Source organism: Sciurus carolinensis, chromosome 7, assembly GCF_902686445.1.
Source record: "Sciurus carolinensis chromosome 7, mSciCar1.2, whole genome shotgun sequence".
NCBI classification, from domain to species: domain Eukaryota; kingdom Metazoa; phylum Chordata; class Mammalia; order Rodentia; family Sciuridae; genus Sciurus; species Sciurus carolinensis.
This window is the reverse complement of record NC_062219.1, coordinates 116,116,649-116,141,929: the sequence shown is the minus strand read 5'-3', so window position 1 is coordinate 116,141,929 and position 25,281 is coordinate 116,116,649. Positions and strand designations below refer to the sequence as shown.

Sequence of the window (25,281 nt, the reverse complement as noted above, 5' to 3'; positions counted from 1 at the left end):
TCAGGCTCAAATTTAAAAGTAGAGAAGTATACTCTAATCCATGAGGCCCTGACAAAGCTCTGGATACAAATTCTATCATAAGTGGTGAAGAATTGAGACTCATTATTCAGTGTAACATCTGAATCTATCTGCTTTCTAAAAGTCCCTGTTTGCTAGAACTGAGAAAGATACCAGTACCCCCACCCTGACATCCTGTCCAGGGAACAGTAGAATCTAGTGAATTCTAGCTGGGACTGGGCTGGAGTCACACACCAGGCTGCTTTCCAAAAACATTTTGAAAAACTCTTCGCTTTGGCCTGGAGTGAACTCAGAGACTTCTTGTTATCCACGGCACCCCTGAGCCCCCGTGGACTACTGGAGCACCCTGTCACAGAATGCATCTGTTCCTCCCATTCAGAGGCCAGTGAGCTTAGGGAAGGTGCATGTGTCCACACCAAGGCTCAGTTCCCCTTGGAAGGAACAGGGATGAGGGATGAGGAACGTGATGTTTGGAGCGGGAAGCTCCCTCACCAGTTGCCATCCACACTTTGCATATGACCCGATTAGCAGGATGCCTGTGGCCCCAGATTACCAGACTGTGTGCTTTTCTCTCTTCTCCATTTCCTCCCTGCCTAGTGATTGCTCCAGGAGGCTGGTTCACACCCTGCATGGAGCTGTGCCACACATCTCTGTCAATAGGCCTTTGGATCCGGGAGATAACATCTCAGCAGGAGAGCTAAAGTCAATAGACTCCAGCCAGCTCTGGAGGGCCAGGGCACCAAGGCGTGCCAGGAACACTGGTACCAGTTCAAGAGCATGCTGGCAAATTCCACACCATTCACACCATCCTCAGGATTCCTGAGTGTGCGTGTGTGTGTGTGTGTGTGTGTGTGTGTGTGTGCATGTATATCAACATGTGTGCACTATGGACTCTTGGAGAACCTTCTAGAACCATGTCGTCAGGGCTTTGTTTGGTCTTCCCCTGGTTCCACAGACTTCACTGAGGACTTACTGTGTGTCCTAGAACCACGAGGACGAGGAGGCGTTCCCTACCACATTGGGACTCACTCACTGAGTCAGAGGGAAGTAGAGGGAGACTGAGAGCAAGCTGAGTTCTGATTCTGCCACCTGTGGATGCAGGGACTTTTATTGAGCACCAACTGTGTGCTGGGGACACAGTAAGGAGCAAGAGGAACAGGTTTCAGTTGTCCTGGGGATTTCAGTACTAAGTGTGAGGGCAGGCCATTCAAAAATAGGTAAAGAAAGAAAGAGAATATGTCCGTTAGTGATGAAGAAAATAAAACAATGGGATGGGGGTCACTCTGGGTGGAGTGGTGAGGAGGGGCACAGTCCACTAGCTAGCTGTGCAGCAGCAAGACTCGCCTCCCTTTTGCTTCAGTTTCCTAATGATCTGAACCAGGCTGTGGGCTAGAGGGGCTCCATGGGCCTGGCTGGCTTTGAGATGGAATAAGTCCATCTCCTTCTCATGACCCTTTGTCCCCAGCTCTAAAAGACAGAAAAAACCCAAAAATCCAATTATGCCATATTATCTCTCTGCCTCCCTTCAGGGTCACAAGGTCCTATACTTAGAGGACAAACTCTAGGAGCGCTGGACAGGTACTTTTAATTCAGGAAGCCACCCCTCTCCCACCCTCCACAACCCCACCCCAGCTGGAGCTAGGTTGAAGTCCCAATGCAGGTTATAGTTCTCTCAGTCTCCTTGAGGGCTGGCCCCATCCACTGGATCTGTCACTGAGCCAGTGCCTGGCATGCTGGGCAGGATCACTGAGACAAGACCCGGGTAGCCATGTTCTCCCTGTGTGAATGGGGAGTTTGGCCCAAATCCTGCAAAGCCCCAAGTGGTGAGTGGAGACCGAGTTCCTGTGGTACCCAGCTGTCCTCTCTCAGATCTTGAAAGCTGTCACAGTTCTCTGGTGCTGCAATGTCCAGGGACTCTGGAGGGTGGACGTCTCCCTGGAGAAACAGCTGGTTCAGGAACTGCCTGCAAGTCATCCAGGCCATGAGGGTGATGGTAGAGGGTTTAGGCCGAGAGAGGCCATCAAGGTGCTCTGCAATCCACTGCCTTGCCTGGGGCTCTCGAGTCCTCCCTGGCCATTCCTGGGCTTCTAAACTAGTGGGCAGGCCAGGGCAGTGGGCTGATAAATAGCTAAAATTTAAACTGATTATTCTCCCCCCACATCACACCACTGTGGGCGTCCCTTGCCACAACATTATGATGACACTATCTCATAATTTCAAAGGTTTATCATTATCTATGTGAGACATCACTAGGAAAGGGAGCTGAACCCCTCATCCTGCCAGCAGTTCCCAGCATTGTCTGGCCTGCCGGCAGCTCCAGCAACTGCAGTAAGGACGTCACCTCCAGTCCCAGCCCCAGTGTCTCTGGCGGCCTCCAGGACACCATCTTAAAGAAACGCAGCTCCCTTCTCTGGGTTCAAGTTCACCAGTTGCTCCCAGCCATGAGCAAGAGGCTGTGACTTTGCATTTTATTCTTGAAGCCACAAATGGCTGGACTCTCCTCAGAAAGTCAGTTGCTTCCTAGACCTGGAAGGAGACAGGATGCTCTTGGTTAGGCTGTGCCTGGGGCACTGACTGCCCAGGATTGAAGGGGAGGAGAGTACTGGGGCCTGTCCCCCTGGGTCTGTGCCCTGCCTCACAGGGCTCCTGTTTACTCCCAGGCTCTGAAGAAAGATGCCCTTTGCAAAAGTTTCATCTCCAAGTGGGAACTCTGTTAGTCAGCTTTTTGTCACTGTGACCAAAACTCCTGACAGGAACCACTTAGAAGAGGAAAAGTTTATTTTGACTCATATTTTCAGAGGTTCAGTCCACAGTGGGGTGATTCCACTGCTCTGGGCCCAGGTGAGGCAGCACCTGATGGGGGAAGGGCCCAGCAGAGGAAACCACTCAGCTCATGGCAACTAGGAAGCCAAGAGAGGGCTGAAGGGCCGCAGGGCGGAGGCAGTCTTCCAGGGCGCCCCCAGTGACCCACCTCCTCTAGCCACGCCCCACCTGCCCATGGTCACCACCCAGTTAGTCCATTCAAATTAGCATGGACCAACTAGGTGACGCTCTTATAATCTAATCATTTGCCTCTGAATATTCCTGCATTAACGCAGGAGCTTTTGAGGGACAACCCATATCCAAACCACAACAGGGCCACACTCATTGTCTAACCTCATAGTTTTCACTGATGCTTCTGCCCAATCCTCTGAGAGAGCCCCTCCTTACTTTTTGCTACAGACATTATGTTATTTCAAGATGGTGCCTTTTGACCATGTGGCCTCATCCTGTCACCTCAGTAGCTGGTCATGGAGAAGGGTTCCCTGGATTGAGAACTGGGGCCCTTGAGGTCCAGCTAGGACAGTCCCTAACGTGTTGTGACTTCAGGCAAGTCACCTCAGTTCATCAGGCCTCACATTCCTCACTTCCCGATGGCCAGAGCAGATGAGACCTGGACACAGCAAGGTAGCTAGCATGGTTCTTTACTTCTCAAGCTCCATGGACCACAAGCATTGGCATCTCCTGGGAGCTTGTTAGGAGAGGTGGTCTTGGGCTCCACCCTAGACTTACTGGATCAGAATCTGTACTTTAACAAAATCCTTAGATTTACTGTCACGCAAAGTGTGAGAACTGGTGTGAGTGACATGCAGTTTATCTGCTTAGTTTGGCAAATATGATAAGAGCAAAAGGGAATTTCTGAGTGCTTTGGGTAAAGAAATGAATAAAATGCTTTTACAAAATTGCAGTGGTTATGGAGGGGTGAGGCCTGTCAGGAAACAGGTGAGCAGGCAGGTGCAGCTTCCAGGTGTGGCCACAGCGTCCTGGCAGTGAGCGGAGAGTGCGGGCTTGGTCTGCTTGATATTGCTGAAGAAAGCCTGCGATTCTCAGAGGCCCACTGAAGGTGGGAGGCGGTGGGGAGGTAGAGAGCGAAAACAACCCAGGCCATGGGCCCTGGTCCTGCAGGCCTGCTGCTGTGTGCAAGGCCCAGGCTGGCCTCACTGTGCACGTCAACAGAGATGGTCCTTATTTTTAAGGCATCTGGGCCCATCCTAATGGGATCCTAGGATGGGGAGGGAGAGCAGGCAGACCAGAGCTGAGGAAGGTGGTGTATTCCAGTCACTCTGGACTCTGGTTCTCAGTTCCGTGGCAAAACGGAACTTCCGGAGAGCTGCTGGAAATCCTGATGCCCAGGCCACACACCACGCCCGCTGTTTCAGGATCTCTAGGGGTGGGCCAGGTGAGTTCCATGCTCAGCCAGGGTGGAGACCACTGCTTTTGTGTCTAGTCCAAGGACTGGTGGGGTCAGAACTGGGGACCATGGGGCCTGGGTGACTGAGCTGTTCTGAGGGCTGATGTTTTCAATGAGCCACTGACGAGCACTGGGCCAGGGTGAGTTACCACTGCGGTTGGAAAGGAGCTGGAGTCTGAGCAGACAGTCCTGCCTGCAGCAGTGGCCCGGGTGAGGAGTGCTCCAGAACAGGGCTGGGAGCACACAGCGGCCCAGGACGGGTTCCCCGCACGCACAGGCCGCAAGACAACATCAGAGGTTCCATTTCCAGTTCTTCAGCTCCGGGAGCCCCAGCAAGCGACGGAGCCCTCGTTCCGTGTGTTCCCAGTACGGTTCTGCCGCAGAGATACCATTAAGAAGACGTCCCACTCCTGGCATGCGACCGGATCTCACACGGAGGCCTCCCTCCCTGCCAGTTCTCTGGAGTGTGGCACTTCCTGAGAGACTCCTGTGGCCATTATCTCTGGAGAGGCTCCCAGACCAGGCCAGGTGGACTCTGTATGTGACAGATATGGAGATGGAGGCTCAGGGTGGTGACTGCCCAAGGTCGAACAGGGTAGAAAGGCCCTTGAATTGAGGTTCCTTCCCTCGTTGTCCCCTGCTCTTTCACTCTCCCAAGGGCTCCTGGGCCCAGGCAGGAGATGAAGTTTCCCTGGAGGACGTGGAGACTCCTGGCAGGCCTCTTCCTGCCACCTTCTGGAGGAGAGGGGCTCATGTCACAACGTGGTTCCTTTCTGGATAGAAGTGCACCTAAACTCAGGAATTGAAGAATAATAAAAAACAGGGCCTCTAGGAAGGGGTTAACCTCATTTCCTCAGACGTAAAAACCATCCTTGGCAGGTGGAAGCGGCAGATTTGACTCTATGGATGACTAACGCCCCCTGCGGGGGACATATACCTGTCCTCAGTGCCCCTGCCAGGGATTTAAAATGCTGTGCGGCGTTTCCCTGAATCCTAAATCAAGTGGATTCATCCGGGCCCTTGGTGAAGCCTGAGAGCGGAGAGGCTTATGTTAAATCACCCTCTCTGGGCGCCTGCTCCAGCCGACAGCCACAAATTCCCCGTAATGAGCGCCGCTGAAGAAGCCGTGACAGCGCTGCACGCTCAATCAGGAGAGGCCCAGGGCAGGGCCTGGCTTGCTTTGGCTGAGAGGGTGCCCAGCCCAGTCTGCGTGCTGCTGGCAGGGGGCCTGATAAGTGGCCACTTGTGAAGCGCTGGGCGGTGGATGCTGGGCCATCTGCTGCGTGTCTGGAGAGGTCACGCCTGATGGCCTTTGGTCCTGCCTGTGGGAAAGGGGCTCCTCGCACCCCATCTGTGGCTTTCTTTGTGGCCCCAGGCATCTCCCCTTTGTTACTTAGAAACCAGAATTATTATTTTTTCCCTTTAAGACTAAAAATTGGATCCTGATTGTGTGTGTGTGTGTGTGTGTGTGTGTGTGTGTGTGTGTGTGTTTTGATGAATACTTCCTGGCTACTGTTTGGAGATTGAAACTCCCCAGCTATGGAGTGGGTGGGGGGGCCCCCTGTCACGCCCACGCGGATCCTGGTCTCTTTTCCTCAGGAGGAGAGGTAAAGCCCTGTAACTGAGTGGGCACATTTTGGTGGCGGTGGCCTTTTGAGACATCGTCGCCCAGTGGAGTGAGCAGAGGACCTGGGCTCCCTGCCTCGGCCGCTGACTAGCTGGGTTACCTTGGGCAAGTTGCTCTTCTCATACGCTTCCTTTCCTCACGATCCAAAGGCGGATCGTGCCTCGGCTCTGGATGCCTTATAGGGTGTTGAGAGCATCAAGTGAAATCAAGTAGACTCAAAGATTTACAAATGGTAAGTTGCCACAGAGGTTTTGATAAGAGTGCCCTGGCCTCAGTATCTGTACCGTCAGGGTCAGAGCCAGCAGGCAGATGCCATCCTGACCGAGACCTTGGTTTGCACCTCCTCCTCTAAGAGAGCCGGACAACATCGCTCTGATGTGAACTTGACTGGAAAGGACTGCTTACTTGTAAGCCTCTTGTGCGGAGGGAGCCAGAAGCCGATCCCTTCCTCCGCTGATGTCCCGGATGTTGCCTCCGCTCGCTTTCTCCAGGAAGTTTCTCCAGCAAGTCTGGTTCCCTCTTCCCCCACCACCAGCTCCTCTCCCCACCGGGCCATTCCTTGAGGTATACAAACTGTCTTCATAGCCGCCACTTACAATGAGCAAGGCCCGCCCCCTGGCCTCCTGCCTCCCTTAGCTCCAGCCTTACCCCTCTGTCCTCTGCACAGCTGACCTCCCTGGGGGCTGCCTCTGCTCACCGCCTCAACTTCCTCCCCTCCATTCTCTCCTCGCCACACCCAGGTCCCTGCTCAAAATGTCAGTGCCCACAACTACTGACTGATACGCAAAAGGCCCAGTGGTCAACACCTGCCCTTCCTCCCTCCACCTCCCAGTGGACACTACGACCATCTCTTCTCTGACCCCCTTCTTCTCCAGGCCTCCTGAGGCCACACTCGTCACCTGCTGTCCCTGCTCAGGCCCTGGAGGTGCCTTCTCAGCATCTCGGCTTCCTCTCCACCTTTCAGTGTTGGGTCCCCGGGGGTCTTTCCCTGACAATGGGAACAGCTCCACTCAGAGGAAACTCCACGCGCCTCCTGCTCTCAGCACAGCAAGACCTCGTGGCTCCCGTATTTCTTTTCTAGCCGTGGTCCTCTCTGGAGCTGGCATGCTCTGCTGCCTACTCGATGTCTCCTCTGGGATGTCGATGGCAGCTGAAGCTTCCAGTAGCCCAGCAGAACTGCACACTGCTCCAGCCTTCCCTTTGACCTGCCCCCTGCCTTTCTCATTTCAATAAATGGCGCCCCATCCTCCTGGCTGCCCAGATAGAAAGGTCAGGAGATGGCCTGACTTCTGTTTTCCCTTCCATCTCAGGTCCAATCTCCTGGTGGCTCTCATCCCTCGCCTGCACCTTTACAGTCCTAGCCTTAACTGTCTACTCTTGGTCTACATGGCAGCCAGGGTAAGCATTCTAAAGCGTCTCTCAGACCACGTCTCTCCCATGGTTATAATTCCTCAGTGGGCTCCCGAGTACCTGGATAAAATGCGAACCCCTGCCCTGGCCCTGCTCTGGCTCCCCTGCCCACCAGCCTCTCAGGCCTCCTTCCCTCCAGGGCTTTCCACCTCTGCTCCTTCTGTGTGGACTGAGGGCTCTCGAGTGCCACATGGCTGCTCCGTTCTCACTATTCAGTCATGAGTTTAGGGTCCTCTTCTCCAGAGAGGCCTTCTCACCTACCTGGCTCAAGACAGGCTTCCGAGTTGCTGGCTACCACGCTACCTCTCTCAGCCATCTCAGATAATCTCATCTGTCTGTTAATGTGCTCATTGTTTATTTCCTTCACCCTCAGAATGTGGGTTTCTCCAGGGCTGGACTCGGTCTCTTCCCTGGTGTAGCCCGAGCACTAGCAGTAGGACCTGGCATACAGGAGGTGCCTAATAAATGGTGTTCGTTGATTGACTGGCTGTTCACTGTTGTTCAGTGCCCAATACATATCATCACAGTATTGTAGGCACATATGGGGCCTTTGGAGATCATGAAATATAATTTTCTTCTCTTTTTTAGACAAGGAAACTGGGGATGAGAGAAGGTCAAGATGTCACAGCAAGTTGGTGGCAGTGTTGGGCTGTCACGGGCCTCAGAAAAGACCTGATGGTGTTGCCAGGCTGCCACTCTCTTTGCCAAGAGAGAACAGGAAGCAGGCTGGTGCCCAGTGAGGTGCCTCTTGCTCCTGGTGAGGAGGGTGAAGGCTGTCCTGCTGTTGTGGCGCTCTGTCCACGTGCAAAGTTCCTGCTGTCCAAACCCTAGAGAGTTATGGAGAGGCTGTGTTGGCCTCTGAGCAGGTGTCAGTCACAGAGCCACGTCCTTCATGTCCTATTGCTGAGATTGGAGTTTGCACAGGCCTGTGGATTGGAGGCCTGGTTCTCAGTGTGGTGACCTGGGAGGTGGGACTCTCTGGAGGTGGGCCTAGGGGGAGGTACCTAGGTCATGGGGCATGCCCTCAGAAGGGAGTGAGGCCGTTCCTGGGGGACCTCCAGCTAGTTCTGGAGAGAGTGAGTTGCTAGAAGACAGGGTTGATTCCTGAATCACTCTGGCCTTCTGCCTTGTGTGTGAGCCCTCCTTGTCACTCCTGTCCACCACGAAGTCTTCCAGAGCGGAGCTGTCCACCAGAGCGGAGCTGTCCACCAGAGCCCAGCTGATGCAAGTGCCGTGTCCTTGAACCATAAGTAAAATACACCTCTTTTCTTTATTAAGTAACCCAGTCCCAGGTATTTTGCTACAGTAATGCAAAATGGACCATACACATACTGTCAAGGTGGGGCAGCTTTTGGCGTGGGAAGGCAATGCTAAGCCTGCCTGGTAGCCTTTGGATTATGGGATAAGACTAAGACTAAATGCAGGGTGGGGCAAGGGACCCTGGGTTTTGTCCCTGGGATCAGAATGCAGAAGTGGCCTGTCCGCAGCAAATGGGAGATGGTCAGCTGCCAAGAGGAAGTGGGCAGGCCAGTGACAAGGGCCAGGAAGGGCCTTCTCCTTGTCTTCCTGTTGTCTGACACGCCACACATATTTCCTCCAGGATGGATGCAGTGTCCTCGGGCCTGGGTCCTCAAGTGGTGTTTACGTCCACACTTGTTGGCAAGAACCACGCTCCAACAGGGGAGTGAGAGTTCTAGCAGGGATTCACAAGCTGCCAGGCCAGGGCTCAAGTCCTTCCTTCCTGTTTGGAGAAGGCTGGGCGGGACAGAAAGCCATCTTTGGGGGGACAGAGTAAAAGGAGCCGAAGGCCTGGTGGAGGGAGAACCCTGCCTGGGGGCTGGGTGTGCCTGGCACGGGCCTGTCTGCGCTTCTCACGCTGCCCAGGCGGCTTTCTCCAGGGAGCAGAGGTGGCAGGCGCTGGGTTTGCTGCAGGACGCTTCCTGCTGCCCGCTCACCTGGCGTGCACTGAGCCCCCTGCTTTCCCCAGTGCTGGTGAGTGGAGAGGGGTCCTGGGCCCCGGGGGCACTTACACTTCTTCTGCAGAATGTTCTGCCTGGCCTTGAGGAACGCCAGGATGTCAGAGTCCGTCTGGCTGTCTCCGGTGAGAGGGACCGACGAAGCTGGCCGCTCAGTGGGGCTGGGGACAATGACATCACACTTTACAACTCCTTACATGGGACCCAGCATTCAGTGCGCTTCCATTTTTGGTGACTAACTCACCAGGATGCTGTGTGACAGCCTGCCTCCTTCTCCCTCCCTCCCACCTTGGGTCCTTTCATCAAGCAAGTTGGGTCACCACACTCCTGGCCAAAACTCTTCTCATCACGTTTGGAATAAAATCCAACTCTGTTTGGTGACCTACCAGGTCCTGTGTGTGTTCTGAGCATACCCCCAACTACCCTGGGGCCACCCTGACCTTTCTGTTACTTGAATATGTGAAGCTCCCTCCAGCCTTAGGGCCTTCGCTTTAGCTGTCCCCTCTCCACCTCTGTCTCCATCCCTTCACCTCCACACCACCTGTCCCCATCCTGGACTTTTCCAAACCAACCTCATTTTACCCAGGTCTCTTTTTGCACACAACTTAGATGTGACATCTTTAAGGATGTCCCCCAATACATATGCACCCCCAACCATGGTCTAGCTAGTTGCCCTCAAGGCTGAGATCAATAATCTCCTGTCTGTCCTAAAAACAACAACAACAGCAACAACAAAAACAAAACAAAACAAAAACAAAAACATATCTAGCTAAGTTACTACTTAAAAAAAAAAAAAAAAAAATCATGCCTCCCCAGTCTCCTTGGTGGCTACGTGGCCAGTGAGCAGTGAGGTTTGTAAGCAGAAGCGTTATGTGGGATTTTCAGGGAATCCCTGTAAAGGGAGGGAGGTCCGCAGCCTCCCCCCTCCTCTCTCCATTCAGCCTTCTGGCTTTCCCCTAAGAAAAGTCGGAGCAGCGCACTCTCCTGGCTGTGCCCCTCTTCAGCCTAATGCCTGTCACTCCACACAGCAGTTGATGGGCCCCCTGCCTTAGTAGGGCGGGAGGATCCTTAACAAGGCTTGTTCATGATCACAAGGGGTTTCAGGCTGGGGATTCCAGCTGCCGCCCAGTGAGGGGCACTGCAGCAGGAGCAGCTGGCCATAACCGTGGGTGGGCTTCCGCCTTGGGCAAGCCTTGGGGGAGGCAGCAGTCTGCCAGGTGAGCAGGAGGTTGAGCAGGCGCTGTAGTCCGAGGACACCAACAGCACTCACAGGCCAGAAGCCTCAGCAACTTTGCTCAGCCACCAAGCAAAAGGCTCATGGCCCAGCCAGGCTCTTCTGCAGAGGGCCCGGTGGTTTGGCTGGATCTGCCCCCAGCTAGCTCCTCTTTCCTGTATTACTTCAGGTACATTTTCCACAAGGACTTGAGACAAAGACCCAGTGCCCTGGGAGAAAAGGACCCAGTTTTGAGAATCAGAAAGTATGAGAGATTCCAGGGGATCCCCAGGGAACAGGGGAGAGGCCAGCCCTGGGCTCCATCTGTGTGGCTTTGGGCGAGGGGCTCCCTGGGTTGTGGGCAGAACAGAATAGTGACTTTTAGACCCGCTCCACCTACTGCAGGGGCTGTCACAGGCACGGAGAGGGAGGGGACGGCCACGGACCTGCCTTCCAGCCAGGCCCTGGGGCTGCTGTGCTCCTGGCTGCGCCGGCTGGGGCAGGGTGGGGGCAGGATTCTCCTGGCATTCACGTCACTGTAAAAACAACAAAAGCACAAGTTATAGCAGATGTAGAAGAGAGACGCAGGGTTTATGTCGTTTCTATCTAGTGGCTTTTATGGACTGGATGTCCTATGCTGAGGTCCCACCCCCAGGGTAACGGTTTTTAAAGGAGTCTCTGGGCAGCATATGTTCTGATTCTTAAAACTGGGGCCTTTTCTCCCAGGGCACTGGGTCCTGCTGAGGGCTCCCTTCCTGGCTGGCACACCTCCTTCTTGAGTATCCAAGGAGAGAATCAGGCAGAGCGCTCTGGTCTCTCCTTCCCTCCTCATAAGGACACCGATCCCATCTTGAGGGCCCCACCTTCAAACCTCACCCAGACCTGATGACCAGCAGGAACCGAATCTGCTGTGCCAGAGTCCCGGGGTTGGACCAAGCCCCAGAGCAGGGGTTAGGGCGGGGCCTTTGGGAGGTCAGATAACCCGAGCCCTCAGGACCCGCGTTAGTGATTTTATAAAAGAAATATCAGAAGCATTGCCCCTTTTACTATGTGAGGGATTAGCAAGAAGATGAGGACCCTTACCAGACACCAAGTCTCCCAGTGCCTTGATCTTGGGCTTCCCTGCTTCGAGAACTGTGAAAAACAAATGTTTGTTGGTAAACGAACAAACTGAGCACAGTGGTGCACAGCTATAATCTTAACCACTGGGGAGGCTGAGGCAGGAGGATCACAAGTTTGAGGCCAAACTTGGCAATTTAGTGAGACTTTGTCTCAAAAATAAAAAATAAAATAAAAGGAGTCAGAGGTGTAGCTCAGTCATAGAGCATCCCTAGGTTCATTCCCCAGTACCACTCACTCCCTGCACCAAACCAAAACAAAACAGAAAAACCAGATCAAAACCAAACAAAAAAACCAAACAAAAAAACCAAAAACCAAACAACAACAAAAAACCCAAAAAAAGCCACCCAGCCTCTGGTATTTTGTTATACAGCCTGAACAAACTAAGCTAAGTGCCAAGAATCCTGTCTTGTGGTTTAAACACTGATTTCATTGTTGTAGCAAAGCATGTGTTGGCCATGGATGTTGAACAGGCAGTGATGATTGTCACTGTCATTGCGGATACGTCCACAAGCCAGGCCTTGGCAGGGTGCTCTAAAAACGTCATGTCGTTCAGTCCTCTCAAGGATAAGAGGAGTATGTCATCTTATTTCATAGATGAAAAAACTGAGGTGTAGAGAAGCTAAGGAAATTCCGTTAGGTGGTAGAATCTGGAACTTATCACAAGTCTGCAAGGCCCAGGCCTGAGCTCTCAACTGCTGGCTCCACGCTGACCACCCCTGGCCACACTGACCACCCCTGTGTGGCCCTTGCTGGCTGGCTCTGTGCTCCTGGAGTAAGAGTCACATCTGATGGTTTACCAGGTACATTGGGTGAGTAACCCTGGGTGATGTGTGTGGCTTGCCTTAGATTCCTGGCTGCAGACAGTAGAAATCAGCAGCCCCTCTTGGGAGCGGACGAGGTGGATGCCAGTTTATTCTATGTCTCTCATGACACGGGCCCTACTCTATCCTGTGCGGTAAGATCCCAGGGATGGAAACCTCTTCCTGGCTTTGGAATGGTCCTGGTAGAGACAATGTCAGAGCTGGAAGAGGCCTAAGAAGTCACATGGTCACCATCCTCTGTCAGGGGGGAGGCTCAGGCTGAGTGTCAGGCAGGTGAGACAGGTGAGCTGGTTTTACCGAGCCTGCATGGTCAGCCCACGGCACTCGGCAGGCCTGGTGACCTGCGTGCCCCACAAGTGAGCAGAGAAACTTCCACCCTCTCCCCTGCAGCCGGCAGCAGGGGCTCTTACTCTGGACTCAGGACTATGGGTCAAATAGGAAGAAAAGCAGAGCCTGGTCCCTGCTCCTCCCACCAGTGCTCATTTGCTGGCAGACTAGAGTCTCCCTGGGCGCACGTGGGGCAGTGGAGGGCCTCTGTGCTGCGTCTGCCGCTAGTCCTCCGGCAGCCCCAGGTGGCAGGCTGTGCACGTCTGCCTCTGGAGAACAGTGGCCAAGTCTCGGGGCTTCTAAGCGGTTTCTGGTGCCAGGCTGGTGAAGGGAAAGAGAAAGGGCCTTTCATCTTGCAGGTGCTTCAGTTACAGCGGCCAAGGTCACTTTGGAAACTGCATCGAGTCTGCAAGACCAAGTCATGGGTACACGAATGGCTCAGGGGCTCAATGGTTTCCCAGTGGAGTCTTTCTTCAGATTCCAGGGAGAGTTGACAGGTGTCAAACTGCTGAGGGCTGGGAGTGGGTAGAAGAGGAGGAGAGACCAACGGGCAGGGCAGAAGGGCGCAATTGCACTGAGGCAGATGGGGCCAACCAGCACCCCCGTGGAGGCCAGTCATGTCCTGCAGCAGGATGGTGGCCTGGGTCTGCGGAGGGAATGACTCCCCAGCCTCTAAACTGCGCGAGTAACCCTGGGTGCCAGAGCTCAGTTTCTGTAACCCTCGGGAGTTTCTGTGACCCTCGGACGACCTCTGCCCTCTGTCCAGCCAGCCTTTGACACTGAATTCATTTCTCAAGATCTCTCTTCTGGAAAGGAAATATATCATATTATTACTAAGAATTAATAAACAATATTACTAATACTTAGGCCTCTCGGGTCGCCAGATCATTTAGTACTAGCTCTCAGGACCTGGGTGTTGGCTTTCCGAGGCCGGCGGGAGGACTAGCCCACTGGCCTCAGTGCTTGCGTGGAGAAGAGCCACCGTGGAGTTTAGGTGAACACAGTCACCGGGCTCCTGCTTTCTTCGCAGCAGCTCTTAACCCGTGCCAAATGTTTATAGGCTCATGGGATGATAATGCTGGAGGGGCCGGTGCGCCTCACCGATGAGGCGAGGACGTCCCTGAGTGGGGAGCCAGCTTGCCCAAGGCCGTGCTGCTGGGAAGAGCTGCGGCCCATCCCTCTGTGAAGGTCTTTGTGACCGACCTCCTCCCAGGCAGCTAGGGACAACCGGATACATGCCTTGGAACCCAAGGCGCTCAGCTGCAGGGTCCAGGATCTCTTGGCAAGCACGCCCAGGAGTCGTGGTAAATCGGGAGAGCTAGGGAATATCCAGCAATGCCTAGCAGCAGGGCAGGCCCCACTCAGGTGACGAGGAAGCAGGGAGCAGCATGGCTGGTTTCCCACGGAGAAGCCAGGAGGCCCAGCCTGGGGCTGCTCTCAGTCCTGCTCCACCGTGGTAGGCGAAGGTGGCCCCAGAAGGGACAAACGGACAAGTGGTACAGAGTGGCCAACAGGGAGTGGACAAATGCTGGGGAAGAAGAAAGGAGAGGGGCATGAAAGGAAGGCAGGGATGGAAGGAGGGAAGAAGGTGCGAGGAGCAAAGCAGAAGGCGGACAGGCAGGCAGAGCAGGAGAGGAGGGGCTGGAAGGACGAGGGACACAAGCCACCAGATGCGGAGTTTGAAGGTCTGGGTTCAATTTGTAGCTCTGTCTCAAAGACAGAGTTAAAAAAAAATCTCATTTTTTGGGGGGGCCTCGGTTTCTTCACTGGTAAAATGAGGGAGCTGAAGTCAGTTTCTCAGCTGAAATGGTGAGCTGCCGGACAGGGAGTTGGACTTTCCAGTTCCACCTTCTAAGGAAATACAGGATGGCTCTTGCAAAGTCCTGGCCCCTTTGGGAAATCAGTTGGTGTGGACACCTTGAAAGAGTGGAGGTCCCCGGCAGGAGGGCCTGGCCTTGGAAGGACATTAGTTTGTGTGAAATATTACAAGACATGGACTAGAAAGTGACAGGTCTACTAGACACACTGTACCCCTGTCCCTAATGGGCAGTCGTTAATGCTAAACAGATTGATGCCAGAAGTGAGGATAGCGACGAGACTCTGGCAGGCCTGGCTTTAAATCCTGGCCTCTCTGCTAATTGGCTGGGTGACCCTGAGCAAGTTATTTAACTCCCTGAGCCCGAATTTTCTCAACTATAAAATGGGGAACGATTCTTACATTGCACATTTATTCAGTGCCTGGCCCATAAGTGCCTTCAGTAAAGGACAGTGGATGTTATTACTGGAGAGGAAGGCCAGAGCTGGGGACGGCAGGAGCTTTGGCAGCGAGTCCTCCACTGCTGTTCACCGAGAGACGCCACGAGGCCAGGACAGTGTCTCTTCCTGCCTCAGCTCTGGGTGGCACTTCGTGGGCTCTTTATTATCACCACCTGAACAAATGGCAGGTGGTTTCCTCCTCAGAGGTCGAGCCCTGGTCCCCCTCTCGTCTGCAGCAGGGACACTTTCCTTTTCTCCTCTCTAGTGTGACCTTCCCACTCATGAGTCTCTGTATTCAAACTACCGTGGGGGTGGGGACTTGGGGGAGCTGACCCCTCATGGTGTCTTAAATGTGGTTTAGGACACTCATTTTCTCTGCTGAGGGTTTCAGTCCCCAAGCAGAGCACCAGCAGCCACGCAGGTGACAAGGCTCCAGGCCCACTGAGAGCCCTCCTCTAAGCACCCTCCAGCAGCATCGGAGGGCTGGGGATGGAGCCCTGAGAGCGGGATTTGGGGAAGCTCACAGGGAAAGCTCCTGTGGGCGATCTGAGGTGTACCTTGGGAATCCCAGGTTTGGGGTCTCTTGGCAAGCATTGTGACCTCGGCTCTGGTGAGTGTGCTCACTGGAATCTTCCCTGACCCTTCAGCCCACCCTGATTTCATTGTCTTTGAAGCAAAAGAGAAAAGAGAGCTGGGGCTTCCTATTGGTTAAGCAGGATATTTCCAGTGCCAGGAGCTGAGTGTGAGATCAGAAAAGAGGCCGAGGAAATAAGAGGGGGCCCCCAGCCTCCAGGCTGGAGGGGAGCTTATCCTCACAGACCAGAACGATGACTGGGGACTGTCCTCCAGGCTGGGTTTCAGATGTGTTCTGTGGAGGCCTGGGGTTTCAGGGAGGGGTTCTGGGTGGGGACAGAGGTTGGCAGGTACATGGGGTACAAGGGAATGCCCGAGGGGGCCAGGTGCCAGACACGGTGCCCCGCTGCCCCTCCCCGCTTGGAGCCGTGCAGTGCCTAGTTACACCGCCTGTTCAGTTTTTTAAACTAATAGGCTAGTTTTGTTTTTTGGTATCAGGGATTGAACCCAGGGATGCTTAACCACTGTGCTATATCCCCAGCCCGTTTTTGTATGTTATTTAGAGACAGGGTCTCACTGAGCTGTTTAGGGCCTCACTAAGTTGCTGAGACTGGCTTTGAATTTGCAATCCTCCTGCCTCAACCTCCAGAGCTGCTGGGATTATGGGTGTGCACCACCACACCCAGCCTAATAGATTATTTTTAAGAGAAGTTTTAAGTTTATAGAAAAATACAGCATCCCTCACCTGCCACCAGTTTTCCCCAACACTAACCTCAGGCATTAGTGTGGCCCCTTTGTTCCCAGGGATGAGCCAATGCCGATAGGTTATTATTAAGTGGAGCCCACAGTTTGTATAGAGGTTTCCTCTTGGTGCTGCCTCGGTCTGTGGATGTTGACAAAAGCATAACACCATTTATCCACCCACAGAGTATCTTCCAGAAGAGCCTTACTTCCTGGAGCACCTGCTTCCGTCTCTTCATTCTTTCCTCCCCACAGGTCTGTGCAGCCCCGATGTTTTTGGCAAGTCTACAGTTCGCCCTTTCCCTGGTGTCATATGATGGGCTCGTTCAGTGGGGAGCCTTTCTAGATGGCCGTCTTTCACTGAGCAGTTTGTGTGAAAGCTTTCTCCAGGTCTTTTCACAGCCTGGTCACTCTTTTTGTTGCTGAATAATACTTTGTTGTCTGAGTACAGCTCAGTGCATCCATTCTTTTGGAAGATGTGGTGGCATCCACTTTTTAAAATTTGTTCTAATTAGTTGTACATGAATGCATTTATACATTTGATAGATCATACATAAATAGAGGGTAATCTCTCATTTTTCTGATTATACATATTGCAGGATCACATCGGTCATGCAGTCGTACATGTACATGACGTAATAATGCCTGTTTCACTCTCCTATCCTTCCTTCCCCTGTCCCCCTTCGCCTCCCTTCTCTCCCCTCTACCTAATATAAAGTAACTCTATTCTTTCCTATCTGGCCCCCCTTTGTGAGTTTGCGTCCACAAATCAGAGAAAACATTCAACCTTTGGTCTTTTGGGATTGACTTATTTCACTTAGCATGATATTCTCCAACTCCATCCATTTACCTGCAAATGCCATAATTTTATTCTTCTTTACGGCTGGGTAATATTCCATTGTGTATATATACCACAGTTTTTTATCCATTCGTCAATTAAAGGGCATCTAGGTTGGTTCCACAATCTACCTATTGTGAATTGAACTGCTATGAACATTGATGTGACTGTGTCACTGTAGTATACTTATTTTAAGTCCTTTGGGCATAAACCGAGGAGTGGGATAGCTGGGTCAAATGGTGGGTCCATTCCACGTTTTCTGAAGAATCTCCATGCTGCTTTCCAGAGTGGCTGCACCAATTTGCAACTCCACCAGCAATGTATGAGTGTGCCTTTTCCCCCACATCCACGCCAACACCTATTGTTGCTTGTTTGAATAGCCATTCTAATTGGAGAGAGATGAAATCTTAGGGTTTCCCACAGTTTTTGTTGGTGCATTTAGTTGTACATAATGGTGGGATTTGTGGTTACATATTCGTACGTGCACACACTATAACAATATAATTTGGCCAATATCATTGTGCCCCAGTATTCCCCCTTTCTCTCCTCTCCGCCCTCCTCCCTGGTCCCCCTCCTCCAGTCTATTGCTCTCCCTTTTGATGTTCATGAAATCCCTCCATCTGTCTTTTCCTTTTTCCTCTCTAGTGTCCACATATGAGAGAAAACATGTGACTTGACCTTTGAGATTGATTTATCTCACTTAACATAATGGTCTCAAGTTCCATCCATTTTCCAGCAAATGACAATTCCATTTTTTTTATGACTGAACAATCGTGTGCAGAATTTTATACGGATGTAAGTTTTTAATTCATCTGTGTAAATACCTAGGAGTGTGATTGCTGGGTTGTATGGTGAAACTATATTTAGCTTTGCAAGAATCTGTCGTGCTGTCTTGCAGAGCAACAGTGTCATTTTGCATTCCCGCCGGCAGTGAGCGAGGGGTCCCGTTGCTCGGCGTCCTCACTGCATTAGGCATAGGCATGGTCAGTGTCTTGGACTTCAGCCGTCCTCCTCAGTATTGGTGCCGCCTCACTGCTTCCATGAGACTGCCTCGTGACACGGGACATGGAGTGCCTCGTCGGTACTACCCATCCATGCCGTCTGTAGATCTTTTTGGCAAGGAAGCTGTTAAGATCTTTTGCCCATTTTATAGCTGGGTTGTTTTCTTATTGTTAACATTTAAGAGTCCTTTGTATATTTTGGATATAAATCCTTTATCAGATCTGTGTTTTGCAGATATTTTCTTCTCATCTGTGGCATCTGCGGCTTCTTTTCATCCTCTTAACCCCGTCTTTTGCAGAGCAGCATTTCAAAGTTTAATAAAGTCCAAGTTATTATTTTTTTCATGAATTTACACCACCATTTAAAACACCCAATTACCCAAGCAAAAAGCACTGTGCCCACTGCAGACCCTGGGCTTCGGGTGCACACAGGAGATGTTTTCTGAAGCCAGGATGCAGCAGAAGCGCTGGTGCGGGCCGGGCTGGGCACAATTGGGGTCCGGGGGTGCCGGCCTGGAGTGGGGGCCTCGCTGGCAGACTTTGTGTCTTCTAGATATGCTTTTTTGCTTTTAAAATTAATTTTAGATTTCCAGGCGAGTGGTAAGGTCAGTGCCAAGCATTCCTCATGCCCAGTGCCTGGTTGCCCCTCCATATATTTTTATATCAGTGGGGTACGCGTGCCACAATCAGCGAGCCCAGGGTGATACATTATTATTAACTAAAGTACTTACTTTTTCTGAATTTACTTAGTTTAAAAAATATTTGGCCATATCTTTTTTATATACATATTTAAAAAATTTTAAACCAATGCATAAAAACATTCAAAGTTGTACATATTAATGGGTACCGTGTAGTGTTCGATACCATGTAATGTTTAAATCAGGTTTTTTATATCCTCAAACATTTCTCATTTCATTACAATGAAAGCTTCCTAGTTTTTACCTACTGTCTTTATTTGTTTGTTTGTTTGTTTGTTTGTTTGTTTTTGGTACTGGGGATTGAACCCAGGGTGCTTAGCCACCGAGCCACATCCCCAGCCCTTCCTATTTTGATTTTGAGACCTCCTGTCTTTTTCTGCTCTAGGAATCACCTGGGAGAGCCACACCACATAGTCCTCCTGTGTCCATAGGCTCCTCCTGGCTTTGACAGATTCTCTTGACGAGCCAGTTTGTGAAGCGCTGGACTGGTGTTTCCTGGAATGTTCCTCAGTTGGGAACTGTCTGATGTTCTCCTCATGCTTCAACTAGGCAATGGATTTTTGAGAGGAATGGCACAGAGGTGAAGTGCCTGTCTCATCACATTGAAGCAAAGATACCATCTGCTACCACTTTAAGACAAATTCCATTTCTCATTTCCAATGCGAGAGCTCAGTGCTCGATGGCCCCTTGGTGGTGATGGACGCCCATTCACGCTACCTTGGCCTCTGGCCTGACAGATTGAGTCTGAGGGATGGAGGGCGGCAGGGGACATGCATCATTGGCTCCACCGCCGGGTCATGTGGTTGGAAAGAGACAAGCACATGGCGTGGGAAGCAGGCCTGCTGGAGAATCCCATCATTTAGGGAAACAGGCTCTGGGCAGCCCTCATACAGCACTGAGCCCACATCCCTCCTGAATCCTCTCTAGGACAAAGTCTTTACCCCAACCTCCCTGTGCCCTGGAAGGCCCTTTATCTTCTGTGCCACCACCAGCATCCCCTCTCTGTTCCTTCCGCCCTTCCAGGCTGTGCTCCCTCCCGCTCCTGCCAACCCTTCCTTCTCACTGGGGTAGGACGGGGGCTGGCACTGTTGAACCTCTTGCCTCTTGCTATCATGGCGGTAGGCTACTGGCTGTCCACGGGAGGGACTGAGGGGTGCATGCTCCAGTCAGCTCAAAAGTCACTGGCCTGAGTATGTCATCAAACAGTAAAAGCATTCATCCTCCAAAACCACGTAGCCAAAGGAGACATGTAGAGCAGCAGGAACAGGTTAAGGGGGAGGTAGGCGCCTTCCTGGGTACTCTCACGCTGACGGCGGTTCTCCACTCACCTCTGGTTAGAGAGAAGCTGGGACCCGTCCTGCTGGGAGTCAGCGCTCTGGGGAAGGGGCTTGATGTGGCCCAGTGAATTCGCTGCTGGAGAATTTACCTATTGGTCCAAGAAGGAGTTTCATAGTGTTAGCCTGAATCTAATGGCGTGGGAAGATGTTCTTGATAAAATTCTCAAGCAGGGCCAGCTACTAAGTTTGGTATACACAGTGTGTGGCAAAAAATGAATTCAGATATAGTTTTGACCATCATGCTGGGGACCAAATTATTATCTTTGGATGGTAGTTTTATGGGTAATTTCTTTCCTTTTTTCTTTCCTTTTTTATTAGTGTGTTGTAATTTATGCATAATAGTGAGATTCTTTGTTAAGTATTTGTATAGGCACATAATATATCAATATAACATCATATATTATATTGTTATAATTATAAAACATTATTTATATTATATATAAATTATATGAAAATATAACTTGGTTAGTTTCTTTACCCAGTACCTCTCCTTATGGGTCATTTTTGATTTATTCTTTATGGTTTTCTGTACCTCCTAAGTTTTCCAAATTGAACCTATATTATTTTTGTAGCTAGAAGGATAATGTATAACATGTGATCTGACAGTTCTCTAGAAATCCTTCCTGGTTTTGCTTCTCCTTGTCCTCAAGATCCTCTGAGCCCTTCATGTAGGGGACAGCTGTGTCCATGGGACCTGAGTTTGCAAGGCTTACACCCAGCTGAGCTGAAGGCCAGGATCCGCCCAGCACCCCAGGGCACGGAGCTTGTGAGAAGCTGCTGCGAGGCAGTCCCTGCTGATCTCCCATCTTTCTGGGAGTTGCCCCAGAACAGTCTCTCCTCACCTCCCCTTCTGCCTCCACCTGCTCAGAATAGTTACAGTATAGGCTGAAAAACTGCTCAGCTGCAGAAGAGAGTGGGCTCTCTTGCAACAGGCTGTCCCATGTTCCCATTGCCATGATTTGGCATTGTCTAATATTGCAGTGACATCCTGTGGGACAGGGGACAAGTGGAGCTAAAACCCTTGGCTACACTGCTCTCACTGTCCATGTAAGTAGTAACCTATCTGAATCTGTCAGTTGCTTGGACACCTCCTGAGTCACACTGGATGGCCCTCATCACTGTTTAGTGACTCAGCTCCCTTGGCCCCAGCTGGGGCAGAAGGCCTCATTCATGCTGAACCCCTAGGAAAGCTCCGAACCTGGAGTCACAGACAGAATCCAGGGTGCTGTGGATGTGCATGGGCGCCAGTTATGCCTTTATTTTCCCTAAATTTTATAGGAAATTAACAATTATAATAAGCCAAGTGGTGTTAGCAGGGCCTGTGACATTGCCACCATGAAATCACACATATTCTCTTATCATCATGGTTGGTGCAGAAATGTGTTCATCGTGACTTCGAAGTTATGGCACATATTAATAATATTTTATTGACAACAAGACACCTAGATCATATTAATGCATTTAAAAGTGCTGTACATATTGTTATACCATAACTTTGCTCTTAGACTGTTTTGATACCTACATTTCAATCTTATTGGTTTTCTTTGTTATCCTGTGCATTTAATTTTGTGCACATATTCTTCTCTATTGTCCTGTCACATGGCCACTAGGTAATGGACTGGTTATTACTTGGCTCTGTGTCGTTGGACATATATCTTCTCTGGCTCTCCATCTCCTTGTTCTTAAAATGAAGGGATCAGCCTGGGAGGCAATTGTGTAGGGTTCTGCCAGCCACACGAGTGATGTGACAATGTGCACTTTGTCACTTCCATCGTACCACAATCGAGGAGTTACCAGAGGACAGTGGAAACTAGGATATATACTGACACCTCGAGTGAGTTATTTTAGCCTTTATGATATTACAGAGCCCTCATGGAGCATGAATAGGAAATATGCAAAAATTTATCTGTGGATATATTTTGAATGAAAGACTAGGAACAACTGAAACAGTCAAGATCAGATGGGTTAAATGAATTAAAGTGCCTTAAAATATATTCATATGAGGGGACAGTAAAAGCCAGGAATGATATTGTAGAACAACAGAAAAATAACCATTTTAAATGATTATGTAAAGAAAAAAGATATTTGTGATATTAGAGGACCAATGTGATCCTATTTTTTAAAAAATATATTATATACATGCAGAGAAAGAAGATAAAATAATATAAACCAACATGTCAATATTGGTTATCCTTAAGGGGAGGGATTAAAGTAACTTTTACTTTCTTTGAGTTTTCTGTATTTTCTAACATTTCTGTAATTAACAAGCATATATATGAGTGTAATCTGAAAAGCAATAAATGTGAATGTGGTATCCCTGGAGTCTCTTACACAGAGCAACGGTGGCAGATCCCCTGGTTTGGGGAAGCTGCATCTCCTGTCCCTTGCTGTCCCACGGCTCAGATGGGAGGTCTGAGAGCAAGCAAACAATGGGCCCTGACCTTCTGTGTTTCTGGGGGTCAAGTGAGCCTGGGGTGGGAGGCCCTCCTCTTCCTCTGTCTCCTGACTGTCCCCTCCCCAGCTGCCCTGATGCTCCTGAGACCATACCTGCAGGTTGGTGGCCTCCTCTGCCCACCAGGCCTCAAACTCTTTCTGCAGCTTCACCTTGGCTTTGTCCATGAGCAGCTGCAAGTGCTCGATCTCCACCTTCAGGGCTTTCAGGCGAGTGAACAGAGCTTTGTACCTGCAGGGGATCAGGGAAGAGGCACTGTTCCTCTGCCTTGAAAGTCACTGAATCTCAGAAGCCTGGCAGTGCTGCCCTGGTGCCTGGGGTCTGGGACCAGATTGTAGCCTACCAAGGACAGGGCAGGGCACCAGGGTCTAGTCCATCTTATAGAAGCAGACTGAAGCACGTTTGCCCAGCAGTGTTTGGGGAGCCATAAGTGAGATGAAGAAACCCTTTTCAAGAGTGACAATTAACTTTTTTTTTTTTTCAGTATAAGGAACTGAACACAGCGCCTTGAGGATGTTAGGCAAGCACTCTACCAGGGAGCTGTCACCAACCTGAGATGGACCTCTTTTATGGAGCACTTAACTAAAGGGGCAAGCATTGCTGTAGACACTCAGCATATATGAACTCATTTAAATCTCTTGCACAGATTCAGAACCAGAGGCATGGGGAGGTTAGATAATGTGCTCTATACACTGAAGAAACAGACAGAGGAGCTGGGATTTGAACCCAGGCAGTCTGACTCTGGACTCATAGCCTGCCATTCTGTTGGACCATCTTCATGGTGAGGACCAAAAGTTAAATGTTTGTTGATGCATGTTTGGTTTGGGAACACTACATTCATCAGAAATAGTCCACCAGAGACAGTCCAGTAGCCAAGCTAAGGAGACAATGTGCCTTTGTAGGTGATGCTGAGATTGGAAATGTAGACCTAGGGGATAAGACTGGGTGAGAAAAGACACAGGAAGAATGGGATTTAGAAAGAAGCAGGAGAGTAAGCAGAGTGAGGGAGAAGGATGACAACTGAGGCATAGACCAAGGGGTGGACAGCAATGGTATCGCGTGTGGAAGGACATTCTGGAAGAAGTGCCCAGCTGTCAGGAGTAGCCTGGAGAGCAGCGCCCGGGGCTTTATTCTCCTGGGGTGCCAGGGTGGGGCAGTAGGTGATGGAGTTTTCTCAGGGTGCATGCCACATCAGCCCAGTTGGGGTGCTGGCTGGGGAGTGTGATGCAAGGACACCATCAGTCACTTGAGGCAGGAAAGGCAGCTGACTCAGTATCTCTAGACCCTCTCCAGGGCACGGAGGAGCTAGCAGACATGTTGAACGCATACAGAAACGAATGAACTGAGCTGCTTGATTGGGGTGTTGAGGGAGAGGCTGCGATGGCCACCTGTATTTTTATGCATGGAGATTCTTACTCTATAAGTAAAATAATTTTGGGCCTCTTAGAGGCTGTGTGAAGGTATGTTCCTAAGGCTTGGGAGGGAAGCCACAGAGACCACCGTGGTCATGCTTCTTGCTGCCTCTAGGTGGCAGCAGTAGACAACACTAGCGGCATCTGGGCTGCGGGTGGCTGGTCAGCATGCTAACCTCCGCCGCCTGGGCACCAACTCAAACAGCACCACCACCTGCTGGTTTAGCATTTGGCTGTGGTTCCAGCCCTGGGTGTCTCCAGGTTGTCCTTGAGGCTTAAGGAGACAGGGGTCAGACTGCAAGTGGAAAAAAAGAAGGGCACCTTCTCTTTTCTTCCTCCAGCTGTGATCGCAGTCTGTCTTCCTGCAGGTCTGGCATGGAGGGCAAGGCCATGTTCTCGGAGATTCCTGTAGGAGGAAGATGTCGGTGGGTTACCCCAACGGGGAAGAAAGGCAAAAGGAAAAGTGTGGTATTATGGCCTGCGACAGAGCTCAAGTGCGTCTCAAGATGCAGGGGGACCCTGTGAGTTCCTCTGCCGCCTCTGGATGGCAACCTCTGCTCGCTTCCAGGATTGTCCTCCCTGCTGTCCCCCACTGCCCAGCGTCTGTCACTGGAAGGGAATTCTCTCCACCTCTACTAATCCTCTTACTATGGAGCTCACTTATTTCCTTCTGAGTCCCCAGGGAAGATGCAAAACAGTATTTCCCCATCCTCTGAGAAAGAGCCCTTCACACACCAAGAATTGTCTCTAAATTGTCACCTCTTTCTTTGCACCAGTTGAGGTGCCGGATTCTCTAGCCTCAGAAGCATGTCTTCTGCTTCTCACTTCCCTCTGATGCTTGATTCTCAAGCTGGATTAGCTCAGGTAATGTTGATAGGGAACCCAAGAAGCTGAGAAGGAGCCTGTGACACTTCAACAGTCACCAGCTGTGTCCCCATGCTGACCACTGTCCTGCTCCCACATGGCTGCCATGGGGGTGCCTGGCTGCCTGCTCTGCCTCGTGGGCTTGTCCAGAGCTGGTCCCGTCCTTGCTCAGTGTGAGAGGGCTGTTTATTCTCCTGGAACTTTCTTTATGGTTGTGCTGTGTTTCTTACCCCCAGAGAGGACATCTTAGAGGCCACAGCACCCTGATTTTTATTCTGCATAGGACAAAATGGGTCCACACAGAATGGTCCAAGTGCTTTCTGGGCATGACCAGACTTAAGCCTTAGAGTACTTATGTAAGACA

The 25,281-nt window shown here is 51.1% G+C and overlaps 1 protein-coding gene across 3 annotated transcripts in view; it reads right to left on the bottom strand.

Annotated features, from left to right (window-relative positions):
* Window positions 1–1,656: 1,656 nt before the first annotated feature.
* Window positions 1,657–25,281, bottom strand: part of Kif6 (kinesin family member 6) — a 392,117-nt gene continuing 368,492 nt past the window's right edge. For 2 of the 3 annotated variants that reach the window (XM_047559644.1, XM_047559646.1), the window contains 7 exons: window positions 24,375–24,459; window positions 22,737–22,872; window positions 20,181–20,278; window positions 11,559–11,609; window positions 10,922–11,011; window positions 9,317–9,423; window positions 8,767–9,041 (listed from right to left, as the gene is read on the bottom strand). In XM_047559644.1, the coding sequence (XP_047415600.1) occupies window positions 9,013–9,041; window positions 9,317–9,423; window positions 10,922–11,011; window positions 11,559–11,609; window positions 20,181–20,278; window positions 22,737–22,872; window positions 24,375–24,459 (596 nt within the window). In that variant the 3' untranslated portion in view covers window positions 8,767–9,012. Of the gene's footprint in view, window positions 2,545–8,766; window positions 9,042–9,316; window positions 9,424–10,921; window positions 11,012–11,558; window positions 11,610–20,180; window positions 20,279–22,736; window positions 22,873–24,374; window positions 24,460–25,281 lie in introns of those variants that run through there. The other variant, XM_047559645.1, reaches the window with a different exon arrangement.